This window comes from Dendroctonus ponderosae, unplaced genomic scaffold (genome assembly GCF_020466585.1).
Source record: "Dendroctonus ponderosae isolate FM_Combo_2020 unplaced genomic scaffold, Dpon_F_20191213v2 Dpon_F_20191213_61, whole genome shotgun sequence".
In the NCBI taxonomy this organism is placed as follows: Eukaryota; Metazoa; Arthropoda; class Insecta; order Coleoptera; family Curculionidae; genus Dendroctonus; species Dendroctonus ponderosae.
This window is the reverse complement of record NW_026018825.1, coordinates 39,468-50,585: the sequence shown is the minus strand read 5'-3', so window position 1 is coordinate 50,585 and position 11,118 is coordinate 39,468. Positions and strand designations below refer to the sequence as shown.

General features: G+C 31.3%; 2 protein-coding genes across 2 annotated transcripts; both read left to right on the top strand.

Moving 5' to 3' along the window:
- Positions 1-859: 859 nt before the first annotated feature.
- Positions 860-5,532, top strand: LOC125505016. The gene is made up of 5 exons (XM_048667936.1): positions 860-1,061; positions 3,327-3,527; positions 3,627-3,847; positions 3,906-4,025; positions 4,824-5,532. The coding sequence occupies exons 1-5, from the start codon at positions 860-862 to the stop codon at positions 5,091-5,093; spliced, it is 1,014 nt and encodes a 337-aa protein (XP_048523893.1). The 3' UTR covers positions 5,094-5,532.
- Positions 5,533-6,678: 1,146 nt separating this feature from the next.
- LOC109533090 lies at positions 6,679-9,790 on the top strand. The gene is made up of 6 exons (XM_019898320.2): positions 6,679-6,852; positions 6,908-7,041; positions 8,629-8,863; positions 8,918-9,067; positions 9,121-9,380; positions 9,444-9,790. The coding sequence occupies exons 1-6, from the start codon at positions 6,799-6,801 to the stop codon at positions 9,712-9,714; spliced, it is 1,104 nt and encodes a 367-aa protein (XP_019753879.2). The 5' UTR covers positions 6,679-6,798; the 3' UTR covers positions 9,715-9,790.
- The last annotated feature ends 1,328 nt before the right edge of the window (positions 9,791-11,118 follow it).

The following is an 11,118-nucleotide window of genomic DNA, read 5'->3' as shown; positions in this document are numbered from 1 at the left end:
TTGTTTTTACAAACACACATGACATTTTCCAATACAAACTGTTATTTTGTACAAACAAACAGCCTGCTTTAGAACAGATTTTATGTTTTATTTATAAAAAGGTGTGAATATTTTATATGAAACATTAATTTTACCGCACATTTTTTTAAAGCGATTGCAGCCATTGAGAAAAAAATTGCTAGTAATTGCAAATTGATCTGCTAATGTTCATTCTCTTCACTAGATTTATCACTTTCGTTGTTCATCCCTTTACCTCAGAGCCTAATCTGCGTTATAACGGTTAATCGTTGGCATGGAAATTGATTGGTCATCTGGAACTAAAACGGGACCGCTTTAAGATACATATGGAAAGTTCCCAGTTTGGTTTTAACTTTGTTTCAATCCTGCATCACTTTTGGGTCATTGATTATTTACTGGATAAAATCGAGTGATTAACTTAATAACTTGGCCTTATCCACATGGCTTTAATTTAAGTTTAAATAGTTCACGTGAAAAGTGCGACCCCGAAAGTGCGGCGTCCTACTTGTGCATCAAAGTGGGGTAAAGTTACCTGCATAATTAAAAATCTATAATGTTTAAATTTGACTGTAAAGATGAAACTGTATTAATATGTTATATTCACTGGAAGGTTCATACGAAAATTTTGCTGTAAAATTTTTCAACAATTAAAACTTTAATTATCTAGTCCAACATCCAACAATCTTCAAAGTTGATGGTAAAATTGTGGCATTTAAACTCCTCAAAATTGATTAATTCTTGCATCTGCTTATTGATGCTTACATATAGATAGGTAGGTGAATGGAAATATTCTATTATAATCAACTAAAATTATTTAAACATTGATCAATACTCTAGTAGAATGTCGAACGATGGCAGTGCTTCCCAGTCAGACTCGTCGAATAGTTCTTCTAGCCAGCTTTCATTTTTCCAAGATAATACATTAGATTTGTCTAATCTGGATAGTCCAGATAGCGCTTTCGTACGAAGTGGAACAGTTGTTCGAAGATCTACATCGACTTTTAGAAAAGAGAGAATTGAATCTACTAGTAGTACGGAAGATGGTGAGTACTACTTGTAAGGTTTCTTCAAAGAAGGTTGTGACTTTATTGATGCCTTATTAATAGCTAATAGCAATTGAGAAAAAATAAAATTTGTATTTAATGTCGTGGTTAGTTCATTAGCGTTTCGAATCCAAAATTATTATTTGGTTTTTCGTAACATTGGGCGTCAGACTCTCTTTGTAGGACCAGCAGATAGTTGCATCTTCCAGATCTTGCAAGTTCAATTTTTATTTTTGTAGTATTTATTTTGTATCTGTTGTGTCGTTTACTTCGTTATTTTCCGATAAGAGATTTTTCAATTAACTTGTATTTTTCTCGGCTGCACTCATTGTGTATTGCTCCAAAATGGAATTTTCTGATTTTTTCCTAATAATTTTAATCAAATTTATTGTTAGAATAATTTTTATAGATTTTGCGCAGCTCGATCTGCTGCCAAACAGCTACGATGATGTAGCTGATAGTTTTAGCGGTCCACACTGAGTAACTTTTGCTTACAGAACCCTGTTCTTCATTCGCGTACATAAAATCGTGTGCAATAAATTTCTTAAATTTGTATTTAAATAACTTCTATCACTGTTGTTTGTATTTTTATCAGTAAAAGTATTGTTTCACATAAATTGAACTACAAAATTACATTTAAAAATTGTTCTTTTGCTTTTTTTAGATAAGTATCTAAAATTTGATTCGTTAAATAACAAAATAAAACCATGCGACTAAATAGATTACTTCTCAATCTTTGTTCGCTGAAAAATCTATCAATTATCAAACGTTGTCGGACTAATACTTGAACCATCTGATTATTGTTGAACTTGAACTTGTTTTAAAATATTCAGCATGCAGATGCGGTTTCTTTGCAAAAGGTCCGACCATACATTATTCATAGATTATATGAAGAATCTCTGAGCCTACGACAAGTCAGTTGGTCTAGAACTTATTTATGTACAATAAATATTGTATAATATCTAAATTTTGCTGACTACACAAAATTTTGAGGTACTAATTGTACCTAATTAGAAATTATTCGATTTATATTATAAATTGGGTTATACTTTTTAAATTAATTTAATAAATTAAAACTCTTTATAATCTGCTCATATACATTTTTGACTCTTTAAAATTTGAAATATTATTGAGACATTCTTATTACCTGGACGGAAATTAAGAATACATTTGATATTCGCCATACATTTCATAGAATTTTTTTTTAAACATAATTCTTGTTTGCGAGCTTTGTGAAATTTATAAATACAATACATAAACATTTAGAAGGTATCGCATTTTTCTGAGTATTTGCAGGAACTTTTCGATATTATTTTAAACTAGTGCCTTTTTTAATGTAGATGATCTTCCACCTACAGAAAAATATCGAAGGGAACATCAATTTCGACATAGTCTAGCAGCTATATCAGAAAGGAGAAGTGCAAGAAATTCTTTTTCTAATGAATCTGGTAAAAATAATCACAGGTAACTATAATTTTCTTGAAGAAAATACCAGGTGATTTGCGCTTTAATAGGAAAAATCTGTACTTTTGATGTTTAAGGCAGTAAGTTTATCACCGATGCTAGAGCGCTCTAATATAGAAGCTGGTAGCTGTTCTCTCTTCCATTTTTCTGAAGGTTTGATTCTAAGCATCTAAATACTGTTGAATTTTGCCAAAAACATCCAGAGTGGCCTTAAATAAAGCATATTTGTTTGGCCTTATTTTTTTTTAGGCAGTTGTTTTTGTTCTGTAACAAAGCAAAAGTGTGTGCTATAACCTTTTTTGTAATTTAACTAATTAATGGAACATACTGCGCCGAATATTTACACTCTTGTTACAGGATTGTATTTTATGAATGCAGCTTTTATTCGAGAAAAGTAGCTATTCATTCAAGTGTCGAACAATGAGAAAAATGTTTGAATTGGAAAATAAATTTTGTCCTAAATACGGTCTGTACTGTAAAATTTATCATTAGCTTTTTATTAAAACTTGTTGTTAAAGTTAGCTTACGCGAAAGTTAATGTTATTTTTAAAACACACAAGACTTATTCTATCCCTGGAAAATTGCCGCATGGCCATTATTATTTTGCTGCAGTCAAGTTTTCTTTATGCGCTTTTTGATTTATTGCGGTATTTCAGCGGCTCTTTTAAATTTTCAAAATATTATCTTTTTAATTATATGTAAACAAGAAACGTTATATATTGAACCCATGATTCAAAAGTAAGTACATAAGTAAGAATGTTACCTATTTACTTACATTTAATGTGTAGCACTAGACGATAGTAATATTCATAATATTTTTATTCGTTTCTTTTCTCAGGTCATCACTTGACTCTTCGCTTGAGAACACTGATTGTTTAAAAGTTACCAATCTGAATGAGTTTAAAGCGGAAAAAACGTCATCTCCGAATAGTTCCAGTTATTTCAGCTGGATTGAAAGTGTCAACAGCGAATACTTTGGAAGCGCCGTATCAAACGCATCTAGTAAGTCTTACATATTGAAAAAATAAATATACCTTTAAAAATATTTGCAAAAAAATTGTTTTCAATTTGAAAATTTGTTACAAAATCAATGTTTTTCAGCTCAAGATGCTGATAGCAAAGTTGGCGAGTGGAATAACTTCTGGTTGAACTACAGCAGTGCTCGTCTTCGTCATTTATCAACTGATCAAACGTTTAGCTCTGATGGAGGAGAAAGAACAGCAGATGATCAGTCAGATCAAGAGCACAAAAGTCCTGGAAGTACCCAGAGGGACGTTACTGATAAAAATTCTGTGGAACTCGTTATGTTAACAGTGGAAGAAGTGCGGATTTGATTGCAAGCGTGTCTGAATGATATTTTTCAATAATATTTTTTTCCAGATTCAAGAAACATTAAGATGCTCGCAAAGGATTACGGAAATATTGCGAAGTGCCATGAAAAGAAGCGAAGTAGATGGAGGTTCAAATGGGTCTTATTATTCTCAACATTTATCTACTAAGGTAATTCGAAGGAATATTCGACTTAAAAAACCATCCAATCCATTGATACGTTTAGCTGAGTATATGGGCAACTATTATGTGTTATATGAAAATATATAGAATGTTCTAAATGTTTTGTCCAAAATTATACATGTAAAATATACAACAATTTCAGGAGAACGTTAAAGCAATTGGTGCCCCAAATGTTCACTCAATCCAGAATAGTGTTCTAAAGTTTCTGAACTTTTTTTAATTTCTGGCTTTCAGTCGTTGTTTAGAAGCTTATTTGATAGTTAACAGCACGCTTCATCTAAATTACACATTCTTTGAAAGCGAGAAGCGTTAATTAATGTTTGAGCACTTGGCAACTTAAAAGCTGCCATGGTTCGACTTGTAATGTTTTTAGTCGGTAAGGGGGAGTTGAACAAAAGTTTTTCAAGAATTTTTTTCTCTTCCTAATTGATCATTAAATTAGACAATAATTTTAAGTTTGGGAAAATTGAAGAGCGTATCACTTTTTTCTATTCAAAATATTCGGTTTATATTAACATATTTTGAGCCCTTGGCATTCCGAATACTGCAATCAATCGACTTATATTTTTTCACTCCAAAACTGGGTGTCGCACGGAAAAGTTTCAAGAGATCGTTTCTCTTCCGAATTGATCGTAAAATTGGAAACTAATTTTTATTTGATATAGATTATAGAACTAGTACAATAATAAGCATATTTAGCTTCAGCTATAATATCCCAACTTATCCCGCATATAAAATAAATTTTATCTACAAATACTGCATTTACAGTTTAAAAACTATTTTCAGAATTCAGTGAACGATGAAGTGGATGTACCATCAGGAAACATGGCCAATAGAGAACGTTCGATTTCATGCATTGAAACCCAACCGACTCAGCGTCAGAAGCAATCCATGAAGCCAAAGCAACAGTCTTCAAGTACCAGTTGTATTGAAGCTCTTTTAAATACTGGCGTGGGAGATATTTGGAAACGAGTCATATCCAAACGACGTGATGTTTCTTCAGCCGATTCCAAGCTTCTTCAAAGAAACAGCTTTTCTGAGTGGTCCAGTCGATAGTTTCATTCTAAGCCAGTTGCTTGAATCTCAGGGACTTATTTTATTCAAATTATAGCATCTGTTTTCTTGATATATTTGTTAGCTTTCAATTTAGCAACACGTAGATAGCTGTTTGAATCTTTATATTATTTTATCTGTTGTGTGATATTTATAGTGCATGTTTCAGTTTCACATCGCATGAAAGTATGTGTAAAACTAACTGGGGAGATAATTTAGTATGCGATGAAACAGTAATGAATGTAACTTCATTGGTATGACTATAACCGAGTTGCATACCTCTGGAATAAAGAGAAAAATTCTTTTTTACAGCACATAACTGTATGTATACTGTATTTTTAGCTGGTTTTAAAGAAATAAATTTTGTAAAATTCTCAAATTTTATTGTGCAAAAATATACAAAATATACTGAAAAGCTTTGTTATTTAATGATAGCCAGAAGTAATTGGCAGATTAGAAAAACCCTCATTTAAATATAGAGAGAGCTTTAAATTATACAAAAGTGTGTATTCGTGCAAATATTTGCTTCCGCACTTAATGGTTTTATAACTAGACAAACTGTAATAAAGTTGCAGCTACATTCCTGAACATTTATGTTTTTATAGAATTGAGCAACAGTTTGGTTTAATTTTTTTTTCTGAAAGACGATGCAAGATGTTAAAAAAGTCAATAGGCAAACATGTACTCTTTCAGTGAATTGATGTGAATTTGGTTTTAAAATCGCAAACAAATTATAAAATAAATGATGAACTTTTCATTTAAACTGGCTGACTTGTTCGAAGGTTTTAATAAAAACTGAATACAAAATTAGAAAAATTTAAATAAAATTTATAAAAATTCTAAAGATTCTGCTCCCGGAAACGATGTACAGGGCTATTGATTGAACTATGGCCACCCCGTTTTAGCATCTAATTTGAAATTTAGAGAAAAATGTTAAATAAAAAAGTTGTAGATATTAACGTCTAGTTTAGTTTAAGATAACATCAATTGATAGAGGGTGTCTCAAATTCAAATTAAAAATTCAAACTCCGTTTAAATTAGAGTGTAATTAAGAGGGAAAAAACATGTATAAACAACACAATATTTCTTACACCACATTAAAAAGTTTAATTCAAAGCAGAACACACTCGCTTAATATTTACATTTTAAAGGTTCAAATAAAAATCTTCCACAGTAGCAAACCTGGCTAGTTAATGTTGAAACACTGAGTGAAAATTATTTTCAAGTAAAAAAATAAAGCCAAATTATTGATTACCCAAAAATCGTTTGAATTAGGGTATAAATCACAGAGGAAAGCCAGTAAAAAATAACAAAAATTACCTAATGCGACAAAAAAATTGTTGAGTTCGAGTACTCGAATACTCGACTATTCGAATATTCGAATATTCGTTAGATATTCGAGTATTCGAATAATTTTACTATTCGAATAAACCACTAAACGAGTATTCCAATTTCAGATTTTAAAAAATTCCGAGCTCTAGTCTGTAATAGAGAAATAGATTAATATCGCTTGTGAATATCGAAATTGCGTCTCAGCGATTTTAGGCAATCGGCAATACAGAAATTCTCCGAGAGCGCTCACGTAAACGCATGAAAATAAACGCCGGTTAGAAGGTTAAGAAGAATGTCGCTTCTAACCTAGTTTTTCTTGCAATTTGTTTGTTACTTAAAATGAAGCAAATTTAATGTTTAATGATATTTGGAAACAATGATTGGCATCAAAACTGGAATTAGTAGACTTTGCCCATCTTTGGGCACTTTGGTAAGAGGTTTGGAAGCCTAACATGACTGAAATATTAAGTTCAGAAAACTTACAGATTCGACCCTTGTGTTCTAAAGCGATTTTAAATGAAACCAGCTTGGATTTTTCGTTTCGTGAACAATTTTCGTCAGAAGAACATTCTAAAATTCTGCAAACAATCAACGAGTCATCACCGGAAGAGCTATCCAGGTAAGAGAATATATTAGGTATACGTAGTCTATGAAAATATCTGGTTTTACTGAAGAAAGTTCGAACCTCCTTTGCTTGATACATGTTTCCTTTTACTTCAGGGAAGTACTGTAAAAGTTTCCTGTACTGCCTCCTACTTCCTATATGACTCCGAATACTTTTCCTTTAGGTACATTTAATAATCAGCAAAGTCTTTACCATGATTCTCACGAAACTAACATTAATTACTACTTTGTGTGAATCTTTCTCCGCCGCTCTTCCGCTTGCTAAAGCGTCCAACTGTACGGATTTTAAAAACTGTTAAGTTTCGAACTCAAATTAACCGTTGAAATTGATTTTATTTGGAAAAGGTTCCACAATCATGTAAGTGCAGAACCAGAAAGTTTAAATATTGTACACGAGTTAAACTTTAATTGTTTGTGTAATTCTAATCTAAGTACTACCCTAAAAAATAGCGCGATGAAGCAAGTTAAGGTAATGTAATAAATTAAATTTGACTTGAATTTTTATGGTGGAAAATTATCTGATGTTATTAGTTTCGAATAGAGATTATTCTCAAATCAATTTGCTCAACTACAGAATTTGAGGCAATCGAATTTAAGGAAGTTTATCTAAAAGTCTAAAAATAAATCATTGTATGAGAATCTGTACTTTCAACCATTGTTATTATACCTATAATAATAATTTCATCTGAGATTTTTTCTTTGAGTTGAAATTTATCATTTCCCAAAAGGTTTAGAGAAAAACATTTTATTCACGTTTTTTCAAAATACCCACACTTTGAATGGTTGGGTCAAAAAAAGCAATTTTGTTTTCTTGGAATCAATTGTCCTCGTAAAGTTTTTTAATAAAAGAATAATTGGTAAAAACAAAGTAGACCGCAGACCTTCATCAATGTTGGATACAGGATTTATTGTTATTCACATATTTAATCTTTAGGTCTCCCGTACTTATCGATATTTACTGCCAATTTTTTTCTAATTCTATTTTCATTTTAATTCTTGCTTTTGTTAGAATATTTTATTTTTTTTATTTTTTATTATTATATTAAACTGGAGTTTAAAAAGTTTTGCTCAAATAAGATCTTTGAATCAATTCATGCTTCTCCGATCAAATTAATCTGACCCACTTCAGATTAAAACACGTTGTACTTCAGTTCAACAACACAGCAACAACAACAACAAAACCCTTTAATTTTAAAATCTGTGCTTTAAACACTTTGTATCTCTTTCCAACTTTAGTTAATGCTTGTGTTTTCAAATTAAGTGTATTATTTTTGAAAAGTACGACCGTACTGATAATCCTTTCCTCATTCCATCCATAATCTGAGTATTTAGGCCGTAAAAAGCATTCTGAATTTTCTAGACGTAGAACCTTGAAAACTTATTGATGTCTTTCTTTATTGTTTGTTTGCCTGAATATTATTGCTTTGTCTGCTGGCTTTATGATAACATAATTTTGGCTGCGAAGAAAATACTTCCTTACGCTTATCCATGCATCCTAATTATTTTCCGTACTTCCTTATGTTTCCGCCGAAATCGACGCATAATACACATAATACAATAATACACAGAGGCACGGTTACAGATATAAGATATCAAATGGGAGACTTAAAGGCATTACAGATTGGAAGCAGACAAAAGGTCCTTTTAAGTCAGTTGGTGAAGTCCTAGAAGTAGACGGATTTGGAGAAAAAGCCTTGAAGGACATTTGCAAACGAATAGTGGATAATAATTTATGCGAAACTAAGTTGGCAAATGCCAGGCAGTATAAAAATATAAAAAATCTAGTGCTTCCCGAACTGAGTTCGACGTTGACACAGGTAACGAGTAGTAAAAGAGTAATATCTTTTCAAGATGATTATATTTTATTTTAGACGTTAGAAGATGTAGTTGCTATTCATCTAGACCCTAGTGGTATAGGGTGGTCGAAAATTAAAAACCAACACAATCTGGTCACTGATTGGGAATATCGGAACTTTAGTTCCTTGCCTGCAAAAATGTTGCCTTCAGACGCATTTTATCTGGTGATTATTTTTATTCAGAAAGTTATCTTCGACTTGTCCCGCTTGTATTATAGGCTTTGGATATTGTGAAAGCAATACCCAGTGGAGATTTGTACATTTTCGAAGCACCCCCTATTTTAAGCCCTCAAAATCTGACTAAACATGGTGTTGTTGCGACGCACAATCAGCATGTTGAACTGCAATCAATGTTACTGACATTGTTGAATACAAGTGAAGTTCACAATAAGTTTTTGGAAACAATTGCAGATGATAAGTTTTATTCTAGAGAACTTCCAAATGTAGTGTTCTATTTAAAAAATAAAGTTGCTGCTAGGTAGGTGCAAAGGTTCCTAATAAATTCATTTCTCACTTTAATAAAAACTAACGTTGGTTTCAGACTGTTTAAGACACTGATTGGATATGAAAAAGTATCTGCAATAACCGCCATTACTGGAATAGTAAAAGATGATGCAGGAATAGTAACTTTACTGCCATGCTCACCTGTTAAATTTGATTGCAATGTGTATACAGCGTTCTTAAATCAAAGTTCCGCTAATAAAGAGTTATTGGCTCAAGCTTTAATGTTGGCTGTTAGTTTTATGGACTTGTGTATATATAAAAATGTTGATAGTTACGATGCTTTAAAACCAACACGAAAGAAAAAGTAGAATAGCTTCTACTGTAATAACATGAGTTGTGTATTTTATTATTACTATACTTAAAATATACCAAACATTAAAAGTTTTTCTTTTTTAGTCATTTATTAACGATCAATCTACCTGAATTTATGACTACTACTATCCCGGTTACATGAAATGATATCCCATTATAATATATTTTAAAATAATTAATTGTTACAAAGCGTTGTAAAATGCGAAAGAGAATTATAGTTTTATAATGAGCGCAGTCGAAAGGATAGTTCTGATTAAACTGGTTATTTTCAATTGGATATTGATGGTAGCTGAAGTTGGGTTTTGAAAGCAAATAAAACATTTTGTATCAATCAGATTCTGATAAATGCGGATTTAACCATTATAAAATCTCGCAAAATACTTCTTTCTCGAGCGGCAATGACACATTGTTAACAACTTTCTTGATCAAATAGAAGAAAGTGGAAGTAGTTAATGAAACAACGTTATTTGTTGTTAAAATTGCAAGATATTTGAACTTAAATTCAAAGAGCAAACATCTAAATTGGATACGTTGTAATATTGGAAGAATAATGGAAATATATACAATTCGTCATGTTAGCAGGCAGTAAACCTTAAAAATAAAACACGGAGAACATCAATACGGGAACTCACTTTCATTTGTATAAGTATTTTGATTATTTCGAGAACATTCAACAAATTTTATATTTGTAATACAACTGGCATTTTTTCAGTCCGGGGCCAGTAAATAATGTATTTGCTTCCAACAGACAAATATTTTGAAGTAGAAAATTATATGTTTTAAGTCGATTTTTGCCATAAACAGAAGCGATGATAATTTGGGACTAAATATTTTTGAAAACTCGATATTTAATTGTAAAATTAAAAGTTCAAAATACACGAGAATATTTATTTGGGTCTAATTTAGATATCAATTTCACAAAAAAACCGAAAAACTTTAGAATCATGGCCGAGTTTTGTAGATAATTAAAAGAAAAAAATATTTTGAGCCTCCTGGTAGAGCATTAAATCTTCCTTTCGATAATTTAAATCTAAAAAATATAAACACAACAAAAAAACTTGTTTTTGTATCGGCGAAGCTGCAGAAAAATGTCTGTGTTTAAGTTATACCGTGTTACCGGTTTGACTGTCAGTATTAAATCGTGATTCAAAATTAAATTTTGCGTCGCGTTAATCGGTACTGTGAATCTTGTGAGAACATTTTGTGTGCTTTGTGATGTGAAATGATAAATTGAACTTGATGGAACGGGGCAAATTGAGTACATGGTGAGCACCAGAGTTTCATTTTAGATATTCCTTCTTGCTTCTTTTGGATATTTGCAAATGTACGCAATAGTTTTGAAAAGTGAAAAATGAATCTATAGTATAGTATATTGCTTAAAAAAATAAGGAGTTGAGAAA